The sequence below is a fragment of the Neolamprologus multifasciatus genome, chromosome 2 (assembly GCF_963576455.1).
Source record: "Neolamprologus multifasciatus chromosome 2, fNeoMul1.2, whole genome shotgun sequence".
Classification (NCBI taxonomy): Eukaryota; Metazoa; Chordata; class Actinopteri; order Cichliformes; family Cichlidae; genus Neolamprologus; species Neolamprologus multifasciatus.
In genome coordinates, this window is record NC_140440.1 from 2,761,655 (window position 1) to 2,786,035 (window position 24,381).

Here is a 24,381-nt window from a genome sequence, read left to right on the forward strand (position 1 = left end):
ACCGCAACATGTAACATCATTAACAAGTATAACGTTACTAACATATGCCTTTAACCACAAGCTGCCCGGATTATTGACTCTTAGGTACACAAAGAGAAGAAAAAAACAACCTGTCGGTAGTAAATTGCTATATGTCACCTGCGTAGAGGTTATTCGCATTCTGGGTGGTGTATTGTGGCATTATCTGCCCTTATCTCACGTGGGATAGGATCCAGTGATCCTCCGTTATCCACGTCTCCGATGAGGCGTTCTGCATACTGTCATGCTTTTTCCGGGTCAGTAAAAAACTTCTCAACACCGTCGTGAGACACTCGTAGTTTGGCTGGGTAAAGAAGTCCGTATTTGACTCCTGGTTTGTCGCGTAGCATCCTCCTCACAGCGGTGAACGTAGCTCGGCGCTTTGCCACCTCAGGTGGCAGGTCCCGGAAAATCTGAATCCGCCGGCCACAAAATGTTATATCCCGGGTGCCCATGACTTTCTTCATGATGTCCTCATAGGTGTGGCAGTAGTGAGCTCTTACAATAAGATGTCGAGGTGGTTTGTTATCTCCGGGCTTCTTTCTCAAAGCTCTGTGGGCTCTGTCAATCACAGGTGTCTCGTCCAGTCCAAGCGCTTCTTTTAACAGCCTCCCTGCAAACTCCCTGGTATTCTGCCCGTCCTCTTTGCCTTCTTTCACCCCTACCACTCGTAGGTTCTGACGCTTCGAGCGTCCCTCGAGGTCGAGGCATTTTTCAGAAAGCGATGTCACTTGCCCACGGAGCGTCTCAACTTTGTTCTCCAACTCCCGTATTGCATCGGATGAGCCGCTAGCCGTGTTGGCTAGCTCTTGCAGCGTATGGCCATGTGACTCTATCTCGTTCCTTAGCGTTGTTATGGCTTTGTCATTCTCGGCTTTCATGCTGGCTATCTCCCCTCTTAATACTGCTGTGACTTCTGAGATCTTAATTTCAATTTTGTCACAAATTTCAACCTTAACACCTGCCAGTTCAGAGCGGAGTGCCGCAATAGCCCCCAACACTATATTGTCTGTGCTCGTGACGGTTCCGCTGGTGTCTTTACTGTGGCCAGAGGCTTCACTCGGGCCTTCCCCGTCCGGCGGGTCCAACTTTGGCAAAACTTTTTTGGGCATTTTCCACTGGTGTGTAGACACCCAGCCCCTTTATCAGACAGTAGTTTAAGTTACCTTCGGTTACTGCGTATAATTACGGTCTATTTGGAGTTTTAAGATCGAAATTAAGCGGAGCTACTGCCGTGTCTACCTCACTCACTCATCGCCAAACCGCCACAATAATTATTTTATCTGAGCTCAGAACTAAATTAGATATAAAGTCTGAGAAATCAGACAGAAACTCTGTGTAAGGCCCAGGTGGACGATAGATGATAACAAGTAAGACTGGTTTCTGAGTTTCACAGCTGGGGTGGACAATGTTAAGCATCAGGCTTTCAAATGAATTAAAAGTCTGTCTTGGTCTTTCATTAATTAATAGACTGGTGTGAAAAATTGCTGCCACACCGCCCCCTCGGCCTGTGCTTCGAGATTTCTGGTAGTTAGAATGACTCGGGGGTGTTGATTCATTTAAACTAACATAATCATCCTGCTGCCACCAGGTTTCTGTAAGGCAGAGTAAATCAATTTGTTGATCAATTATTAAGTCATGTACTAACAGAGACTTGGAGGAGAGAGACCTAATATTTAATAATCCACATTTCACTGTTTTACTCTTTGGTTCAGATGTGGATACTGTATTGTTCTTTCTTTGTAAATGTTTATGTTTAAGTTGTTTGTTGCTGGTTTTTAGTTTGTTTTTTGTCTTTTTGGAAGCTGACAGTCTCTATGGAGATGGGGTTTTTTTTGGGGGGGGGGAGGGTAGCAGGAGGAGAGAAGCTACAGAGAGGCATGTAAGACTGCAACTCTGCTTCCCGGTCCCAACTCTGGATAGTCATATTTTGGGGGGTTTAATAAATTTGTCCTTATTTCTAGAAATGAGAGCTGCTCCATCCAAAGTGGGATGGATGCCGTCTCTCCTAACAAGACCAGGTTTCCTCCAGAAGGTTTGCCAATTATCTATGAAGCCCACAACGTTTCTGGGACACCACTCAGACAGCCAGCAATTTAAGGAGAACATGCGGCTAAACATGTCACTCCTGGTCTGATTGGGGAGGGGACCAGAGAAAACTACAGAGTCCGATATTGTTTTGGCAAAGTTGCACACCAATTCAATATTGATTTTAGTGACCTCCGATTGGCGTAACCGGGTGTCATTACTGCCGACGTGAATTATGATTTTACTGAATTTACGTTTACCCTTAGCTAGCAGTTTTAAATTTCCTTCAATGTCGCCTGCTCTGGCCCCTGGAAGACAATTGACTATGATTGCTGGTGTCTCTAGCTTCACATGTCTGAGAACAGAATCACCAATTACCAGAGTTTGACCCCCAGCGGGTGTGTCGCCGAGTGGGGAAAAACGGTTTCAACCTTCAAACGGACTTCTGTTTAAGACTATGCTTCCTACTCACCGTCACCCAGCCGCCCTCTTTCCCCAGCTGCTTGGGGTCTGCCGGGGAACAGCTAGCGGGGCCTACGCTATCTTCGGCTGCACCAGCTACAGGGGCCTGGCTAGCTACGGGTGAATGAAGGGTGTGAAGCTGAGTCTCCAATTCAGTAATCCTGGCCTCCAGAGCTGCAAATATGCTACATTTATTACAGATAGCATTACTGCTAAAGGAGGCCGAGGAGTAACTAAACATCTGACACAATGAGCAAGAAAGTGCAGGAGGGACAGGTGAATTAGCCATGGTGCTAACGAGTCGGCTACGAGCTAAGCTAAGCTAGCGAAACAGTACAGAGACAGTGAGTGAATACTTTGGCTATAAATTAGGTAGTGAGTACACAGAAAGTGTGCTTCGGATGAAGCACGTGAAGATTATACTATGAAAAAAGAATGTATTTAAAAGTTGTTAATTAAATTGCTAAGCAAATAAGCTACTCAGAAACACCACTGTGTTTGAGCAGGAACAGGAAGTGATACTCTACCGCAGAGCGAGCAAACACCAAGTGACAGCGCCACCTAGGATATAAAAATTCTTTATTTCTTTTACTATTAATAAAAAGGTAAACTGTTGCACATGAGAGGACTGAAAGACAGAAACTATTAAACAGAGTTATTGTCAGTCTTGAATGGCCAAAATTATGTCGCCGTCTCCTTATATATGAAGTAAGGCCAAAAACAACTGACAGCACAAGTATCTGTCCAACCAACAAGAACAATTGCAGCCACATAGTTTCACTATGAGGCCTCAAGACTGTCATGGCAGGTTTCTGGTCAGTCTGTTGGACAGAAGCTCCATCTTTTCCTGCTGTAGAGTTACTCACAGCTGCTATCGAAACGAATCTATAAGATGATTTATTACAGTGTGGAAAACAGTGGATTTAATCTTCATGTTGTGCCACATAGATGAGGTCAGAGTGGATGGTTATGTGTCCAAAGCACACTTCATAAAAATTCTTACATTATAAGAAGCTGCATCCACAGACTGTATGGCAGCATGACACAGACAGATACCTGCTAATCAGTGGCATCCAAACAAAATCCTAGAGTTCCACTGTGTACCAAAATTGGAGCTCAGACTTCTTGGATTGGCTATTAGTTGCCTGTTAACATGGGAGTCTGTGGGTACTGACTGCTGCCTCTGGTGGACAATGTTTCCATGGTTGAATTTTGTTTTACTTGCAGTTTGTCACCAGCCCACTTTGCAGTTTAAAAAAACTGCTTGACTCATTTTTGCTGGTGCATATAAATTAATCACTACATAGCTCCCTTTCTTTTCATCTGCACGTTTTACTCAGATCTCTGTTTGAGACGGCGCAAATGGTGGATAGTGAAGGAAGGAGAATGGAAAATTTCCTTCCAAGCCGAGCTTTCTACCTGGCAGGGAGAAAAACATTACATTTGTGAAGCCTGGAGTCCCACGAGACCAGGGGAAATATCTTCATATTTATACGACGCTCGGAAAAATAAACAGACCTCCATAAACAGAAGACGGTAATCATGAATGAAACCTCAGAGAGATTCAGTGCGTGTCTGTGTGTCCACACTGGGTTTGTGTGTCAGTAAAATGAGGAAATAGAAGACAAAAAGGCTGTCTGTGTGTGTGTGTGCATGACAGTAAAACAAAGAGAAGGGAACAGATTCTTTGTTTTCCACCTCATAGTGTGCAGCCTAAAATATTGAAGTGTAATATATTATATCTATCTATCTATCTATCTATCTATATATATATATATATATATATATATATGTATATATATATATATATATATATATATATATGAGTGCTTTCATGTGTATTTCCAATCACAAACTGCCCAGTGCAGCTATAGCATTACCCCTGCCAACATGCGCCGTTCAATTTCACCACCAGCATTGAAGAAAAGTTCAGACGGCTCATGTGTGACCTTCTAAACTCAAACACTGATGCCGCTGCTGTGACTCATGCCAGCAGGTGTCAGAAACAAATAAGAATGATTTCTTCTGCTCCCAGAAATAAAAATTCAATAATGTGAGAAGTACAGGAAAATTGAGACTGGTCAAAGTGTTGGTGTTGATGACGCATCAGGCTGTTAGTTAATGTGTGATAAACAAAGTACAGAGTGCTGATCAGCTGTGAAGCTTGAAGCTTTGGTTCATAAGAATCTTTAAATGCTCTTCCATCCATCATCATCCACCTATCCATCCATCCACACAATCACCCATTTATCCATCCATCCATCCATACAATTATCCATCCATCCATCCAACCAACCATTCCACTCATCATTGGCATAAGCATCAGGGTTATTTTGGAGTTTTAATTATGTTTTTGGGCTGTTGTCGTTCTGACCACTCCTCTTGGCAGAACTCTTAGATTTCATTTACCTAGATTCCTGGTATAGATTCTGGCTTTATTAATAGCTGAGATCAGGGCTTTGGGAAGGTCATTCCAGAAGCGTAATGTTAGCCTACTTTATTCAGAAACCAGTTGTGATGTGTGCTTATCCCATTGGTACACCAACAAAATCCAAGTTTAAACTGTCTACCTGCTGATTTGAGGTGTTGAATTTTACAGTTGTCCTTCTTCCATATTCTATCCATTGTGTGTAATGTACCAGACCCAACAAAACAGCCCAGAGCATGATGCTACCACCATTCATCTGATCATCAAACTTTTCTCCAGAAGGTGTTTGGCTCATCCATGCGGACAACTGCTCTGATTTTAGTAGATCTCAGTTTCCAGTTCATGGCCAGCTTGAGCCTTGGTGGTTCCTAAATTGATCCTCAAGATCATAACCAATTTACTGTCATCTGACGGTACTGAGTATCGATTTTTAATGACAACAACATTAAAATAGATTAGACAACTGTGTAACTATATAACACACACACACCTATATTATGATTGATGTAATCAGCTATGAGGTCACCAAGGTCTTAAAACAAGACAGTAAAATTTGGCATGTATCAATGTGTCACGCTCGAGGTAGCTTTTACTTTAAAGACTCTATGTGAATTCGACAAATTTAAGGCCTGTCCTACAGAGCCTCTGATTGGCTTGTGTTTAGGGTTTAGGTTGATGCGTGATAATTGATACCTGGTTGGTTCAGATCTGAGGTGTGAATCAGAAGCACCGCAGGGCCAGAGCTACTGAGTAGGTAACATTTTGTATTTAGTTTTACTTAAAGGAATAATTCTGTATTTTGTTTTATGTAATGTTGTAAACACACAGCACTCATCTTCCATATTTCCTATACACAGTTGGTCCTGCAAAAGGTGGAAGCTGTATGAAATGAAGAGCTGTCTTCAGTTCAGTTTATAGAACTGCAGAGAAGACAATATTTCTGATGGAAATCCTGTCTTCTGGGTTTAGAACTACTGGTGAATATACATTTTGCCTGGCCACAATAAGATGCCTTCCTCAAATGTACTGTACATAAAAGACTTCATTAGGACCACAGATGTTTAGATGGAGGTGATGGACACTAACCGACAGCCACATGTGGCAGCCGTGAACCACATATGGACTGTTTATCCTGAATTTAAATTGTGTGTGTATGCAGATGTGAACCAGATATATCTATGTTGTTTATGGGGATTGCCATCTTTCATCTGGGCAGAGCTGACAGAGAGACAGAGAAGGAACAAACAGAGAAGAGAGAAGTGAAGTTAGTGAGGCAGCGGCCCACACAGCAAGTCCATTTAATTAGGAAGAGAAGAGCCCTGCAGCCCAGTTTACTGCAGTTACCGACTGAAAACAGCTAGCTGCTCAGTGCACATGTAAAGTACTTACTGCTGAAACTAGTTCTACTGTAGCTGCTGAATAACAGCACCAGAGCTCAGGCTGAAGCTGGTTTAGAGCAGCGATGTTGTTGGGGATGGGTGGTGAAGGAGCGTCGGCTACAACTGCACCAAACCTCTTCATGCAACAGAGCTTTAAGACCTACTAATCAAGTCAGGAATTCAAGGTGTCAGAACCAGTTAATGGGGGTCAACTGTGGTGGTGGTTCTACCAAGACAATAAGTTACAGAAACATGTACCAGTACTGAAGCTGATCTTTATTTTATGATTTTAATTAATATTTTTACTTCTGGTGTGCAGGTTTGAAACATTTAATAAGCTCCAATATCAGTTTTCATTGTCTGTGGTCTCAGTTATCCAAGCCACTGTAGTCTTAACTGCTGAAGACAGCTGGACTTTTATTTGGTTCATGAAGCTTTTAGCATAAATTTCTTACAGAAATTTCAGTTTGACTTTAGTTGGATTGCATTGTGCGAGATGTCCAGCCTGTCCAGGTGTAGTCTGCCTCTCACCCTAACAGCTGGGATAGGCTCCAAACTAACATTATTCTGAATACTTAATCATGAAAAACTGCACTAGTAGACACAAATCCACAGTAGAAGCCACGAAGTAAGAGGAACTTCCTTCTCCTGGAACATGGAGAGAAATCCGAGTTGTTTCATCTGCAGCGTCTGGAGAACTTCTGGTTGGATGTCTTGCTTCGACACACTGATGATGTTCCTGGGTTTCAGATGGCTGCTTATCTGAGTGCATACAGCAGTACCATTTAAAGAGCTATGATAACGTTCACTCTTATAGCTCTGAAAATGGCGCTGTGGTCTGCAACACGTCTCTCAGTCGCATTTGTTCAGATGCAAGTACATCAGCAATCAGTAGTCTCTTACTCACATATCACATATGCACACATATGCACCCTTAGAACACCCAGTGACGGCTATTCAGTGCTGGTCAGATGGTTTTTAGTTTTGCCCTGGGATTTATTCCAGGAAGGGACAGAAAACAAAAGTCACAACAGAAAGAAAAACAACAGTGAGAGGTTTGCAAAGAGCATTGTTCTGTATGTGAGCACGTTTTAGGAGAAGAAAATAGAAAAAGTAAATTAAAAATTATTAATTAAAAAGTAGAAATAAAGAAAATATTCATCTTTTGCCAGTTGCAGATTCAAAAACACTTATACCACATTGTTTAAAAAAATCATAATAAAGAAACTGACAAATCAAGACAGCACCATACACCACACAGGTTCACACACCAACTCGTATACAGCTATTTAAAGCTATTTTAAATCCTATTACTGGTGAGCCACCAGGTAACTGAAGTAGTTCAATGGATCTGAGGACAGACTGTTGCTGTACACAAATACAGGTACACATGAAGGACAACCAATCAGTACTTTGGGTTGTATAAGCTGGAGAAATGGCATCTACTAACTGCTATTTCTTTAGGTACACAGTGCACAACCTGATTTGAGTTTGTTTGTTGTTGTTTGTGTGTGTGTGTGTGTGTGTGTGTGTGTGTGTGTGTGTGCCAGTATTAAGAGGTCTGGCAGTCTGAAAGCCCTCAGGAAGGTGAGAAGTGTTGAGGAGTGGTGTAATTACACCTGAGCATCCTGCCAGCAGCAGCAGAGAGAGGCAGACAGACTTAAGTGGCCAGTGCAGGGTAAATAAAAAAAAGATGCTCTCGTTCAGGAGTCTGAAACTTCTCAGTCTTGTCAAGGTTCTTCTAATTCTCCATACAGCTTCCTACTCTCGTTCCAAATAAACATGGAATTATCATCTAAAATGACGCTTGTGGTTTATCTGCTGTGTAATCTGATATTTCTGCTCCGAATGACCAAAAATAAAATAACAGAGGAATTTTCTGTCTGCCAGGCATCTTTAAAGGAAACTCCACCTGTTTGCAGGTCTTAGGGAGCCTGGCTGCATCTTCTGCTCATTGTCCTCATGACACACCAATGGTATCAGTCTGAAGCTCCTACGTCACCCCGTTCACCAGTTTTTACATGCCTGCCCATGCCTGAAGATCATCAACCTGCTATGGCTGAGCGGTTTGAAAAAAGTAAAAACAGCAATACATTGAAATCAGGAAATGCCACCATTTACCCAAGTTGACCAAAACTCTGATTACAGGTAAAGAAAGAATAATCCTGACTGTTCACAGCCATATATGTATTAACAACTAGGGCTGGGCCATATCATACCGTTCACGGTAATATGGACTGGACTGATTCTTATGTAGCGCTTTTCTACTCTCCCGGAGTACTCAAAGCAACATGGCACATTCACCCAGTCACACCCATTCTCACAAGCACTTTCTCTGTACTTAGTACAGTCTAACTGCATTCACACACATTCATACTCCGATGGATGCATCGGAAAGCAACTTGGGGTTAGAATCTTAACCAACGATACTTGACATGCAGACTGGAGGAGCCAGGGATCGAACCCCCAACCTTCCGATCAGTAGGTGACCTGCTCTACCTCCTGAGCATACAGCCTGCTCTACCTCCTGAGCATACAGCCACCCCTAATATAATGTTAAGCAATGATAAGAAAATAAAACATCGCGATAGAATATGGGTAAAACACGCATGCGCAGTGCCCCTCTTTTCATATGCACATGGCAGAAAAAACATGGCAGCGACGGAGAATGAAAAGGGTGAAAGCAGATCGTTTAATGAAACAGATGAACCAGAATTGGTTTGTAAAAATGCTGCAACTTCAGTGATGTGGAACTGATGTGATGTGGAACTGTCCATCAGATACACACCAAAGCACAATTTTTGGTAGAGCATGCAAGCAGGCTGTCGTTATTACCATGTTCTTTGGAAAATAAGTCACTCTTAAAATCCTTTGATTTTCTTAAAAAAACGACAGCGTCCCTTATAATCCTTATGTGTGAATTCCGGTTGTGCTTACTGACCTCAAACCAATTTTATGTGGTACACAGCGCTCAAAAATCTGTCAAAAAATGCCCTAGTACGACTTTGGTAAGCTACGAAGCCGCACCACATGATGGGTTGTCTGTTGCATTATGGCTACCGTAGTCAGGCGCCTCGCGGAGTGATACATACTGTGCTTCAACATAATATTACTGTATTGTGTGTGTATGTATAACCACTTTTTAAGTTTTGTGGATATTATACATGGTTATGCTGAGGATATGTCGGCCAGTTTCCACTGCAAATGTCTTTTGGTTAAACTGTCAGCAAGGAATTTATATCTGCACTGTTAAATTTTTATATAACTTTAATGCTAAAAAAACCCAGCTGCTTGTTTAAGTGAAACATACATTGATGAAGTATTTTGTCTCACGTCAATTATATCGTCAGTTATATCATTATTGCAAATTTTCAAATATATATCCTGATAAATATTTTTGGCCATATTGCCCTACCCTATTAACAACCACGTTATTGTATGCATTAAAGATAAAAGAGAATATAACATAACACGTTAATGTTATGTTATATTCTGTTGTATGCAGTGTCTGCTACAAGCTACAGAGACTCTCTTAAATAATTGCCACTGTAATTTCTGAGAATGAGGGCAGACACTAAACAGCCAAATACTATAAAAACATGTAAATGTGAATCCCTAAAGTCATTAAACACAACAGCCGAGATAAACTGAATCAATTTAAAACAGCCTCTGTGCTTCATCCTCTATTCATCTGTAAAGAAGGTTAGAAAACAAGTGTGAGCTCAGCATTAAATTTGGCTCTGCAGCCCCGCCCCGCTCGGACTCTCACCATGCACCATTCTTGTATGTTTTGGACATTGATATGTTTTTCGAGGGTTAAAAATCACCAGAATCAAGGAAAAACATATTGGTGGCATACAGAAAACGTTAAATATCACAGAGCTGCAGTTTTATCACCAGAAACTAAAACTCACAGTGATCTCACAGTGAAAACAGAACAATGTTTTCACTCTGAGCTGCAGTCTGAGGGTCCGTCTCCCTCAGATGAGCTGTGCAGACAGAGATGTGACTGTGTGGAAGATTTCTGGGGTTTAGTCGGGTTTAAGAGGAGGGGGGAAAGGCCAGCAGTGCCACACCTGAGGAGTGTCAAGGGGCTCATACTTAAGACAAGCCCTTCAAGGGCTGTCAGTAAAATCTTAATATCAGTTCTTAAATATTGATTATTAGATGTTTATTAGATTATTCGTTTTTGTTAATATCAGCCTACCTGGGAATTTTATTTGGAGTTTTGTTAATTTTCTTCTTCTCATACCAATGACGCTCAGCTTTAAAAAAGGAACCACACACACACACACACACACACACACACACGATTCTTCAGTTGATTACACTGTTATCGCTGCAGCAAGAACTCTTTTGTTGGAGCTGGCTGGGAATGAAAAGCCCCCCTCACTGCCATTCTTATCATCACATCACTTATCCTCACACTCATCACCACTCTTCATCATTCTCACAGGGTAAAGTAATGATCAAGCCAGCAAAGAGCCATTCAGAAACATTTCAGGGAAACCATCTCCAGAGGCATTCATGGAAGGAGGTAGCCTTTCAAACAGTCTGCTGCAACAAGAGGACGATTTTTAACTAACAGATAAAAAGCGGCGCTGCTGTTTGGAGCTTTTTTAAGACCAAACCGATCAAAGACAATCGGCCCAGAGCACATCAACAGGCAGGGAAGATTAGCAGCCACACACACACACACACACACACACACACACTGATAAGGAAGGACAAGAAAAACAAAGGGCATTGAATACACAGCTACATTCAAAATAGAAATCCAAATACTGATGCTGTGTTAGAGTGAGGGGTGAGAAGAGAAGATAAACCAAAAGAGGCGTGGAGATAAATCACACTCCTACATCTGCATGTACACAAACACACACACACACACAGCTATGAGGATGTCTCCAGACCCAGCTTGTGCAACAACATTTAGCTAAAACACAGACCCCCGGTCGTACACTGAAGTCATGCACCACAGCAGAGCTCTGTTTACCTGAGCTTTACTTTTCCTGTTTTTTTTAGTTTGCAGACTTTCTAAACCTGCGCACAGAGAAAGATTTCACTGCTCTGAAGCTGCACACAGTAAAAACCTGCACAGTGACCTTTAAGAGGAATGATTCCAGCAGGGCCTCAGTTACTTTGGATCTACACATCTACACGTGCAGTCGGCAGTCCACACATGTATGTTCAAAATGAAATACCTGGATAATAAATGCTGTAATAATCTCACTGCTCCCACGACTGAGCCAGAGTGAATCATCTGTGGCACTCACACTTTCAAATATTCAAACTTTTTTAAATGTAAAAAAATCTAAGAAATACATCACAGTTACGCACATTTGAGTCCAAGTGGTGTTCAAAACACACCTGATGGCCTTTAAAGATGGTGCTGGTTGTATTTTCATACCAGATTCAGGCTGACCCTGCGGGTTGGAGGGCATAAAGTGCAAAAAGTAAATCAAATAGGAAAGTAAAAGTCTGCGTTGGTGAATAAATCTCTCCCTTCTTTGAATACTGTTATTGATATTCTGGGTGCGCAGCTGTACAAGGTCACGCTTTAACATCACCATCCTCTAGAGTTCAACCTTCACCGACGCCTGATGTTAAAAAATGTTCAGGCTTTTAGAAAAAAATTTGAATACACACATGCTGAGTTATGAAAGGAAAGTATGACTAAAGCTTTGTCACACATATAACTTCTGTCTGTTTTGAAAAGTTCATGCATGAGTTTCAGCATCATTGTTTATCGTGATCGACACAGTTGGAAATCGATGAGTCTCAGTGATCTCAGATCAGATGTTGACCTGTGTGTGTGTGTGTGTGTGTGTGTGTGTGTGTGTGTGTGTGTGTGTGTGCGCGCGCGCGCGAGAAAGCAGACTCACTTGATAGAGCCTTGAGACAGACAGCAGCTAGACAGGCACTGGTCTGGTGTTGCAGAACCAGAGCAGCAGCTTGGAGGCAGAGGAACAGCCGCTGGAGAGACAGGAGGAGGAAGAGGAGGAGGAAGAGGGAAAAACACACAGGAAGGATGACAAAGCAATATCAGAGGTGGCAGGTGCAGCCGGTGAGGAGAGGAAATAAATGACAAAAGGAATAACAAAAATAGAAAAAAAACATGTGAAAATATAGAGATAAAGGATGACAAATGGAATAAAGAGCAAGAAAGTAGAAGCAGGGTGACATTAAGAAGAAAAAGACAAAGTTAAATAACAGAAGGAAGAAATTATGAAAGGATGGCATAAAATTGAGAAAAAAATGTGATTTATGTTCATAATGTAGTAAAAAAAAATGAAAATATGAGCAGAAAAACAGCAGGTCAGAGGAAGGAGAGAGGGAAGGAAACAAAATAGGAAAGGAGTAAACAAAGGCAGGGAGAGAGAAAGGGAAAAACAAGGTTAGTTTACACCCAGACTAGCCATTGGTCAGCACAGGTAGGTGTGTGTGTGTGTGTGTGTGTGTGTGTGTGTGCGCGCATCATATTCAGAAAATAAGAACTGAAAGGATAAACAAAGCTCACGCAGACACCACACTCCCTCCACTGACTAGTTCCCATGTATTTCTCATTTATATTAGCTTATTGGGGGTGTTGGGTGGTTGGGGTGGTGGAGGGTGCGGTGTGATGGTCCCAATGATTCTCACATTTTCTTTGCAGAACGTTCAGAGAAAATAAAATACCAGCACATCAGCACAGCTGCAGTCTGACAACTTCTACAGCAGCTTGATCACGATGACTGCCTTTGAGTGTGAAAGGTGAGGTCAGTCAGTCAGTCAGTCACACACACACACACACACACACACACACACACACACACACACACACACACACACGCCATGTCCAGAATAAAAAAGGTGGTGGTGAAAACACACAGCGAGACCTCAGAGAAGAGCTGTGATGTGAGATGTGCAGTCTGTGGGGGATTTTTGGTCATCGGGCTGAACGATTCTGCAGACTACTGGAAGTGCTGTTCCTATAAACACCATCCATCACTGTGATTCCTGTGGCACAGGTAAATGAGGGACATGTAAATGCCCGAACAGCTGTGTATTAGTGCGGTTTAGGGGTGTTGGTGCTTCCACGAAGCCTATAACCTGCTCTGGGAGCTGCAGCGTCAGCCTTTTATTTTATGTTTTATGTTTTTTTTAAATACTTTTTGGTAAATACTGAAAAACTGACAATATCTGCAGTGCTGTCTCTAATCATCAATCACTCATCAATCCTTCCAGCACTGTGGCTGTTTTTACATCGCTGCCTGGAAAACCACTCCAATGTAAGCTCTGATGCATACGCAATGAACACCAGCTTCAACCTTTCAGCCCGAAGGATGAGGGAAGGAGCCAGATCTGGCAATCAGGAAAGGATTTTATCTGGATGTAGCCACACAGCTTGGGTTAAAATCCACCAAGGTTAGAGGGCTCACAGAGGGCAATAAACCACGCTGCTAACGCCGCTCCTGCTCATGACCTGATGGACTCCTCTGGGCTTGATGCAGAAAGCATCACAGCCAGAGATCCACCATGACTGCAGAGATGAATGAAATAAAATTTGGACCAGCTGGAAACACAAGTTGGAGTCTGAGGTTGAAATTCCAGGTCAGCAGGTGCAAGTGGTCTGAATGGGAGTGTCCAAGAAGAACGCTCTGAAGGGAAAACAGGAATGGTTTTTAGATCCAGATGCAACAGCCTCCATAAAAACGTCCCACAGAGACGGCAGCCAGGACGACGAGACGGAAAACTGTCCAACGGTGTCAGACATGGACACGAGTCCGGCTGTTTCTGGGTCTGAATACATGATGCTGCTTTAAAGCTGTGGCATGTACACGGCGAGGACAGACACAGTCCAGAGTTTGGACACATACGGGCTTCCTCCTCTAGCCTCTCCGCTATAAGCACCTCCCACCCCTTGTCCTGCCTTTGTCCTGACATTTTATTGGTTAGAATTTTTATAATAGTTAAGCAGTGTCCACAGTTGAAGCCATTAGCTCATCACACATCACTGACGTGCGGTTGCTTAATAATGGATTGGACTGCACTTTTCAAGGCACTTAAAGCGCTTTACAATTCATTCACTCTCACAAACTGGTGGAGGCAAGCTACAGTGGCAGACTGACAGAAGCGAGGCTGCCATATCGCGCCATCGGCCCCTCTGGCCAACACCAGCAGGCGGTAGGGTAAAGTGTCTTGCCCAAGACCCAAGGACACAACGACCAGGACAGAGAGCCCAGGGATCAAACCGGCGACCTTCCAGTTACAGATGCGCTTCCCAACCCCCTAAGCCACGGTTGCTCAGGGGGTAGCCTCAGTGTGAGCAAGTGCAGTAGTAGCTGCAGCTGTGAGTCCGGGGCTGAATGCAGCCAACAGCATTGTCAGCATTCATCCCGGAGCTTGTAGGCACTTCCTGTTTGGATTTTCTCTGATTTTGTTTATATCTGCAAGACAATGCAATCCAGACACACACACACACATGCAGACAGACAGACAGACACACACACGCAGACAAGCAAAAATGTAGATGTGAAACATGAGGTGGAAACAAATATAGGAACTGGAACAAGAATGCAAAAATACAAATTTTGCATCTCTTTTCATCATCTGCAGGAGTGCCCATGGAAAGATACACTAGCCACACACACACGGGACAGTGTGTGTGGTATTGCTTCAGGTTAGTATCTGTGTAAATTGTGTAACCAAACACAGGGACACACACTGAAAATGTGCTGTCAGTAGGAGAGAAGCAAACAGGGAGAACATCAGGAGAATGGCAAAAAGAAAGAGATGAAAATATGAAGAGGGTGGAAAGAAATGGAGACAAAACAGGAAGTATGCAGGAAAAGGTGGAAAAGTGGAAGAATAATTTGTAGAAAAACAGAGAAAGACACAGATGAATGAAAACCATGGCACAGTGAAGGGGCTCAGAGCCTGCGCTGTTAATTCAGCAGCTGTGAGTAAAAGCTGAAAGTCACCCAGAATAAGTCCACTCATTCAGGTCTTTGTCACTCAGTTCTTCCTAATAGTTCAGACTTCCTGTTGTTTTGGCTCCAGTTCAGATGTTTGTTCTGCTCCTGTGAGTATATATAGTCGGTATATATGGTATATAGAGCATAGCAGAGTTGTATGTAGTGTGTCTGTGAGTCGTTTGCAGTTCAGCAGATTAGAAGACCTGCTCTTCTTTAAGTCATTGTCCTGCTAAATTTACTCAGCTTGCTTGTATTTCATATCTGCATACATGGAAGCCACACATGCAAAACTCAAAAATCACCTCCACCAAGCATGTAGCACGTGTGAAAAAACTCCACAATTACAAGCATTTGATTGCAGAGCTGTGATCTGCAATCAAATCATCTGCAGATGAGAAGCACTTTATCCTTGCTGTGATGAACTAAAACGCTGCCTGAAAGAACTGGAACCTCCCTCTAAATCACACTAATAACTGCCTTCAATTATGACCTAACAGTTCTACCTGCACAATCTAATAGAAACAGTTCCAATGAGGCAGAAAATGGCCATTTTGGCAGCGGCGCTCAGATCGATGGATGACACTTTTTATTCTAAGCAACGACACGCACAAAGCAGAGGCCAAAGGTGAAGATGTACAGCATCTTCACCTTCTTTCATTTGGTTGAATTTTTTAATGAAGTCAGAATTAAACTTTCATGGAAGATTTTGTCTCTTCTCCCAGATCTGTCACTGCTTCCACAGCGTCCTGCTCTGAATAACGCTCATCACGTCTTCATTTAGAAAACTTTGACACATTTGGCTGAAGACAGCCTGAGGTGGTGTGTCTCAATGTAACACGCTCAGCTGCATCAGTCACATAACAAGCACATCAATAATCCCTCTTTTAATATGATGAGGCGCCGTGTTGAAATGAGACACTTTTCCATCCAATATGAGATGCTAATGCGCTGATTTTCTCCATCTGAAAAGACAATTAGCTGCTAATTGAAGTACAGAGTGTTTCAGTGTTTTGTGTGTCTGTCAGAGGGAGATTACCCTCGGCTGTGCGTCGTTGGAGAGTGCCTCATGTTTTTACAGAAAAACAAAAAGCTGCAGAGGAATTCTTTATGTGGAGAGAAAGACCGAAGATGACGTTAAAAAACATCTCTAAGTGTGAATATCAGAACAGTTCTCTCAGAGCAGCGCTGTGCGACCGCTCAGACACAGATAATACATTCATTAATCAGCACGAAGCCCTGGAGTCATTACCGGGAACATTTCTACAGCTTTGGATGTTCGTTTGAGGGAGCTCAGTGGAAGTGATACAGGCTTAAAAAGCATCCCTTAATAAGCATTAAAGAGATGTCTGGTCTCCTGGGACCAATAGGTCGTATGATAGAGATCTTCTCAGCATGACTTCTGAGGGACAAGCTGGAGCTATCAGGAGTGGACCACCACACGTCCCAGTGGATACTGGACTACCTCACGAGACGCCCACAGTATGTGAGGACACAGGGCTGTGTCTCTGATACGCTGGTCTGCAGTACGGGGGCCCCACAGGGAACTGTGCTGGCACCGTTCCTCTTCACCCTCTACAGAAGTAGAGGGTGAAGCCTCGACTTCTCCATGAACTTCCCACGCTGCCACCTACAGAAGTTCTCTGACGCCTCTGCCATAGTCGACCTCATCACAGGTGAGGATGACTCAGAATACAGACAGTGGACTCTGGACTTTGTGGAATGGTGCCAGCAGAACCACCTGCTGATCAACACTGGGAAAACCAAGGAGTTGGTGGTGGACTTCCAGAGACGCAGACCCACCACACTGGCACCGGTGAACATCCAGGGAGTGGACATTGAGAGTGTTCACCTGGGTGTTCACCTGAATAATAAACAGGACTGGAGTCACAACACTAATGCTCTTTACAGGAAGGGTCAGAGCAGACTCTACCTGCTGAGGCGGCTAAGGTCTTTCGGAGTCCAGGTCTAAGACCTTCTATGACTCTGTGGTGTCATCCGTCATTTTTCACAGTGTTGTATGTTGGAGCAGCAGTTTATCGACAGCTGAGAGGAAGAGGTTGGATAAACTCATCAGGAAGGCCAGCTCTGTTCTGGGATGCACCCTGGATCCAGTGCAGGTGGTGGGAGACAGAAGGACTCTGGCCAAAATAACTTCTCTGAGGGACAGAGTCTCCCACCCCAAATGTTGCTGAACTGCAGAGCTCCTTCAGTAACAGACTGCTGCATCCTAGATGCATGAAAGAGCGTTTCCGCAGGTACTTCCTCCCTGCAGCTGTGAGACTGTACAATCAAATCCGCTCCCAACAAACATAGATGTTCAGTGCTGTAACAACTTTACATGAAGTTACATGTCTACTTTTTAATGCACAGGTACAATACACAATCTGTACTTTTCTAATTATTCTAAATATTCTTAACTATTTAAACATTTTCAGTATCCTGCTCTGTTTGCACACTACAACCTGGGTTAGCCACTTATCTGTACGCTAATTTTAATAACCTACAGTACTCTGCTTTGGTAACTATTGTCCATGATGTAAATATGTAAAAATTGTGTTTCTGTTCTGTGTCCTGTTCTGTTTGTATATGTGTGTTTTTGCTCCTGATACAACCAAATTTCCCCTTGTGGGAAAATTAAAGGATTACTCTATTCTATTCTATTATATTCTATTGTCCACCTCTCACCGGCTAGTTTGTGATGTTTGGTGTGTGAAGAGTCTGCTAGGATCTGCTGCTGGAAACGAAAAACAACCGAAGGCTCATCAGCACCAGAGACTGTACACGGAGGAATGAAGCTGACGTCACACACCAGTTTAAACTCTTAAAATCAGCTTTTAGAGCCAAAGGTGGTCGTATTTGTGATGAGGGTGGACCGCGAGGCAGGCTTTGTTAGCATCCAGCTAAAATGACTCCCCGGTCACCATCACAGCACCAACCCAGATGTAAATTTTGCTACCATCTTCAGAAAAAGCCCACAAACTGTATTAACTTGGCTTTATATTCATAATTCATGGCAGTGGCTCGTGTTCAGACCATGATCTGGATTTCCTGCCTCGCTGTTTGTCTGCTTGTAGCTGCTGTGTGTTTAACCACCTCTGTGACTCAAACTCAACGTGTCACTAATGATGGAGATCTTCCATTAAGTCAGGGTAAAATGTACTTCAGGTCGCTGTCACGGATCCAAAACAATTATAAATATTCGGATATTAAATTCTGAAATATTTCCATTCATCTTTCATTTCCTCAGGATGCTTTTACCCTCCATCTCATGTTCTTTGCTTTTTTCTTTCTTCTTCTCGCTGATAGCACCTTCCTCAGCCTTTCTTTGTTCTGCACCTCCTCTTCCTCATTTTTCTCGCCTCTTAAATCGCACCGGCTCGTTTTAACTCCTTACATTCTCCCGTTTGGTTCTTCTTCCTGCTTCCTTCTTCATGTTTCTCTCTTTCTAAATAATTTTCTCATACTTATTTTCTTCCTGTTTTCTCCTTCTACACAGTCAATGTTTTTCTGTTTTCATCTTTGTGAAGAATTATTTATCCAGTTTGTTTTTTCAGCACCAACGACTTTCAGATATATGACCCCAGAGACCTGCAAACACTCTGCAGGCTAATGTGTGTGTGTGTGCATAGACTATAAGTATTGTGTATTATGTTTTCCTTCAGCTGCTTCATCATAATCAGAGTGTGTATCAAACAAACAGCTGATCTTCACTACACAACAACACATACATTCATCATCTTATTTTATCGTCAAAGGGAAAACTGGACCAGTCTGCTGACTGTGCATGCAGCAGTGAAGCCTGATGAAGAGGCCAGTAAAGAATAAGAGACAGTGTGAAACAGGAGCCAAAGCATAGGTTGTGTTCACGCTGCTGTCACTGCGACAGGTTTCCTCTGTAACTGTGTGCAGCTCTTTGTGAACGGAGCGGCTTGACTCAGTGTTTGTGTCCTGGTCATGTCTCTGCTGGTTCTAATTATTACCGTCAGATCAAAACAAATTATAAGTCCCAGCTCGTCTTTGAGACATTCATCTTCATTCTCATGAACTCCAATCAGAGCGAATGAGCGCCGAGCACTGCGTCTATCAACACGTCATTTCCCAAAAGGCAGCTTCCATGACGTCTTCCTACACACGCCCAGTTTGTTAGATGAAGTGACACCCATGCACACACACACACTAAGATGGACCTGGTGACGGCACAGGCTCGGGTGACTCTGCATGGAGGAGTCGCTGAAGACGAATGTGTCGTCACTTCCTGTGGATAATGTCAGAGCGCAGCGAGAGCTCGACTCAGCGCCCTGTGTGAATCAGACACGTATTAATCCCACCATGGGTCTCGCTCCTGAACACTCGCTGTAATGTTACAGACAAAGAAGCCATCTCAGAGCGTGCTGACACATCATTTGGCAGTGATTCCTGCCTCTCCTCTGTCAGGCTAAAGGTCTGCTATAAAATCCAGCCGGTGTAGGTTTCAGGGGGATCTGTCATCAGGACTGGAACATAATATACATAATTGTGTTTTCATTAGTGTGAAGTCACTTGGAAATAAAAACCATGGTGGTGTAATTACCATACAATTATTCCCTTCATACAGGCAGAGGTGCTTCTGCTGTGGCGTCGTCCCCGGGCTTATCTCTGTCTAACTGCTTTAAACCTCACAGAGTGTGAAACAGTGCAGTGGTGGAAGTGACGCCAGTCTGCTTTTCACATAAATAAACCCGGCGGGTATGATGAAGATGATGAACGAGGTGTACACCCACTCCGTTGTATTGTTTTATTGTTTTATTGTTGATCTTGGTTTGATGCTGCGATATGTTAACACAGCCTTATGCGATTTTAATAACCGCATTTCTCCCAGCCACTTTCGCTCGGACTATTTAAATGAATTCACTTCCTGCATGTTGCGGCACAAACGCGTCCAAGACTTCTTTAAAGCAGGATGCCACCTTTCCACTGACTGCTCACAGCAATGCATCAGCAGCAACACCAGGCCGGGTGAAGTCCTCCTAAAAGCAGCTGCTGAGGACTGAGCTCAATCCCACCATCTCATAATGGACCAGAGACGCTCTAAACCTGAAGTGTTCAGCAGTGTGACGTGTCGGGCTGCGCAGATGCCGATTCTGACCAGCAAGAAGCTTATTGCTCACATTAACATCCACTTATTCATAAAAAGATTTTTGAAGACAGAAAGAAAAAGAAACAGAGCAGAAAAGGGAAATGTTCTTTGCCTCCATTCTCCTCCCCTGCCCTGTGCCTGTTTTGTCCATGAATGATTAATCAGTGAATGACTTCCTGTGTAAACACTGAGCACGGTGTCACCTCACAATGCACAATACAGTACAAAACACAAAAACGCCTCAATGCTGTGAAAACTGCTTTGGCCTGTTCAACTTCATGAGTCAATGAAGGAAGGTTGTGCCCCATGCTCGCAGATTGTTTTGCTGACTGTGGACAGGTACCTCAGGTTAGGTTTATATTCCTTTACTGTCACGACGTTCAGGAGAAAGATTACTCAGGCTGAACTACAGACAACTTTAATCAGACTCATGTGACGACATTAAAAAATCCGATCCCGAGCAACAACACAGGAAGTAAAACCAACGAGTGACTAGGGATGGGTATCGTTTAGGTTTTATCCGATACCAGTACCAAATGGGTACTTTTGAAGCGGTGCCAGTGCTTAAATGGTGCTCGAACCGGTGCTTAATGAATGGAGAACACAAAATTGGTCCAAAAACCTCTCATGTTCAGCTGTTTTTTTGTAAAAAGATAACAATGTTAGCCTTTTCTGCAGCTTTAGGGGATTTATGGTATCATTCTTGGCTGGAAGCAGCTTAAACAATGGAAAAAACACAAACTTTGTCCAAAAACCTCTCATGTTTAACTGTTTCCCACTTTTTCTTTGGTCATTTTAGCCTTTTTGGCCAGGGTGAAGGGAGTATCTGCCATCAAACAAGAAGACAGCCGCATGTAGCTATGATGGTGTTTGCTAGTTCACCTTACATGCATTAATGTAATAACGTGGTTAGCCTACTCAACGTCAATTATACACGAACAACATTAAGCTACTCACGCAGAGAAGAACGGCTGCTGCTGCCATCATCATCCGTCATCATTTCTGCTACACTGGCAGGGCTAGGGGCCAGGACTCTACTCTTCGGGTTTTTGGGGGATGTTGCAAACTCCGGGTCAGATAACAGGCACCACACCCGCAGTAGATGTGCACGGTGTGAGGTCTCGCAGCAAGCTATCAAATACGGCGCATTTCTCGGCTTTTAACAAAATGCTATACGTCGCCAGGCATTTCATCAGATTCGAGGTGTTACCTCCTTTGACAGTATCACAGTATCAGCTTAAAGCACTTGTTGCAGGCTGCTGAGTTTGCATCTTTTGCTGTGAAGTACAGCCAGACTTTGACCGCTTCGCTTTGGGCATTTTTAATTTGTAGCCCTGCTCTAAAAGAACGTACGTACCTGGGCCCGCCTACTACGCTTGCAAAGGTAAAATGATTGGCTGGAATCCAAAGTGTATGACATCTCAGGGGAAAAAAAGCACCGAAATGTGCGCCGAAACGTGCGCCGAAATGTGCGCTGCTTTTCGGTCTGGTTATTACCGTTTACGTCAGAACCAGTGCCGTAATGGCACCGGATACCGGTACCCATCCTTACGAGTGACAGAGTGAATAGCAAAGGCACACACAGACAGAGTGTCGGTGGCTTCTGACATCCTGTCTGAATAACAGGCTGTGGCGTGTTTCATGATGTGGGCCACAGCCCCTTCAGATACGGTTGAGTCTCCGCCCAGTCATCGTCAGGCTCAGGATCAATGATCACTGGAGACGTCTGTCCGCTTCTTTTTGAGATCTGTTAATCTCACTTAGCTGGACTTCTTTATTTCTTTAATCTCATTCTTAATCCAGACTGAACATATTTGAATATTTATATTAATATTTCCACAAATAAGAGGTGATGTGCGATGTCACTGATAAACACGTGTTGTTGCCTGCAAGGAGCATCACATGAATCCAGTTTTTATAGAAAACCTCAGCAGGTTTAACTGTCCCACAAAGACAACCACTGTAAATGTAATCTGATTACATCACTCAATGAGGCGATCAGGTGATAGGACTGACACACCTGCTCTTCTGTCTTTGCACCAAGAAACCTGTTTTAATTAGATATTTTTTTCATTATTTTACATTTAATTTTGATTTTATTTTTTTACTACTTTGATTATGTAAATTGATGTTAGTTGATTATCATCTCTCACACCCAAAGTGCTTTATCTGCCATCAGTGAATCAGAAGCTGATTCGAGTCTCACCATCGCAGACAAGGTCATAGTTCATCTGCAACATGATGCTAAATATTAAATATGGACGCTGCGTCTGTTTTCTCCATGTCTTATCAGCCATATTCATCACTAGTTGTGGGAACAGCAACAAAAGGTAATTCTGGTAAGAGTGATGGTAATAAGCTGAAAATGTTCTTTAGCAGTGTGGAGCAAACAGAGTACGACACAGAGACATAAGGAGGACAATCCTGGATCCCAAAGGGATCAAAAAGAAAAAGAAATGATGGACAGAGCGATGCATCATTTATTTGTCAGCAATATCTGACATCCATGTGTGTGTCCTGCAGAGAATGAACAGGTATGGCAACGGTTGAGAAAACTGAAACAACACAAAAACCGTAGCTCAAAGTCGTGTAGAGCTCAACGTCTGCCTGAGCAGGAGCGTGCTTCGCATTCTGCACACAGCACCTGAAATACTCCTGAAATACTACGGAAATACTGCATAGTACCTGAAATACTCATGAAACACTGCATAGTACCTGAAATACTCCTGAAACACGGCACAGTACCTAAAATACTCCTGAAATACTACCGAAATACTGCATAGTACCTGAAATACTCCTGAAACACTGCACAACACCTGAAATACTACTGAAATACTACCAAAATACTGCATAATACCTGAAATACTCCTGAAACACTGCACAGCACCTGAAATACTACTGAAATACTACCAAAATACTGCATAGTACCTGAAATACTCCTGAAACACTGCACAGCACCTGAAATACTCCTGAAATACTACCGAAATACTGCATAGTACCTGAAATACTCCTGAAACACTGCACAGTACCTGAAATACTCCTGAAATACTACCGAAATACTGCACAGTACCTGAAATACTCCTGAAACATCGCACAGTACCTGAAATACTCCTGAAATACTACCGAAATACTGCATAGTACCTGAAATACTCCTGAAACACTGCACAGTACCTGAAATACTCCTGAAATACTACCGAAATACTGCATAGTACCTGAAATACTCCTGAAACACGGCACAGTACCTGAATTACTCCTGAAATACTACTGAAATACTGCATAGTACCTGAAATACTCCTGAAATACTGCATAGTACCTGAAATACTCCTGAAACACTGCATAGTACCTGAAATACTCCTGAAACACTGCATAGTACCTGAAATACTCCTGAAACATCGCACAGTACCTGAAATACTCCTGAAATACTACCAAAATACTGCATAGTACCTGAAATACTCCTGAAATACTGCATAGTACCTGAATTACTCCTGAAACACTGCATAGTACCTGAAATACTCCTGAAACATCGCACAGTACCTGAAATACTCCTGAAATAACCAAAATACTGCATAGTACCTGAAATACTCATGAAACACTGCACAGCACCTGATATACTCCTTAAATACTACCGAAATACTGCATAGTACCTGAAATACTGCTAAAATACTACCAAAATACTGCATAGTACCTGAAATACTCCTGAAACACTGCACAGTACCTGAAATACTCCTGAAACATGGCACAGCACCAGAAATACTCCTGAAATACTACCGAAATACTGCATAGTACCTGAAATACTACCAAAATACTGCATAGTACCTGAAATACTCCTGAAACACTGCATAGTACCTGAAATACTCCTGAAACACTGCAGAGTACCTGAAATACTCCTTAAATACTACCAAAATACTGCATAGTACCTGAAATACTACCGAAATACTGCATAGTACCTGAAATACTCCTGAAACATGGCACAGCACCAGAAATACTCCTGAA

The 24,381-nt window shown here is 42.9% G+C and overlaps 1 protein-coding gene and 1 long non-coding RNA gene across 5 annotated transcripts in view; one reads left to right on the forward strand and one right to left on the reverse strand.

Moving 5' to 3' along the window:
• The window catches only part of LOC146523829 (uncharacterized), a 290,156-nt gene that overhangs the window by 39,842 nt on the left and 225,933 nt on the right, over window positions 1-24,381 (forward strand). The gene's annotated exons all lie outside the window — the stretch shown is intronic.
• Window positions 1-24,381, reverse strand: part of htr4 (5-hydroxytryptamine receptor 4) — a 155,361-nt gene that overhangs the window by 21,875 nt on the left and 109,105 nt on the right. The window contains exon 7 of one of the 4 annotated variants that reach the window (XM_085182992.1): window positions 12,201-12,291. The exons of 2 other annotated variants lie outside the window; for them this stretch is intronic. In XM_085182992.1, the coding sequence (XP_085039118.1) occupies window positions 12,228-12,291 (64 nt within the window). In that variant the 3' untranslated portion in view covers window positions 12,201-12,227. Of the gene's footprint in view, window positions 1-7,845; window positions 24,347-24,381 lie in introns of those variants that run through there. One more of the 4 variants, XR_014877625.1, reaches the window with a different exon arrangement.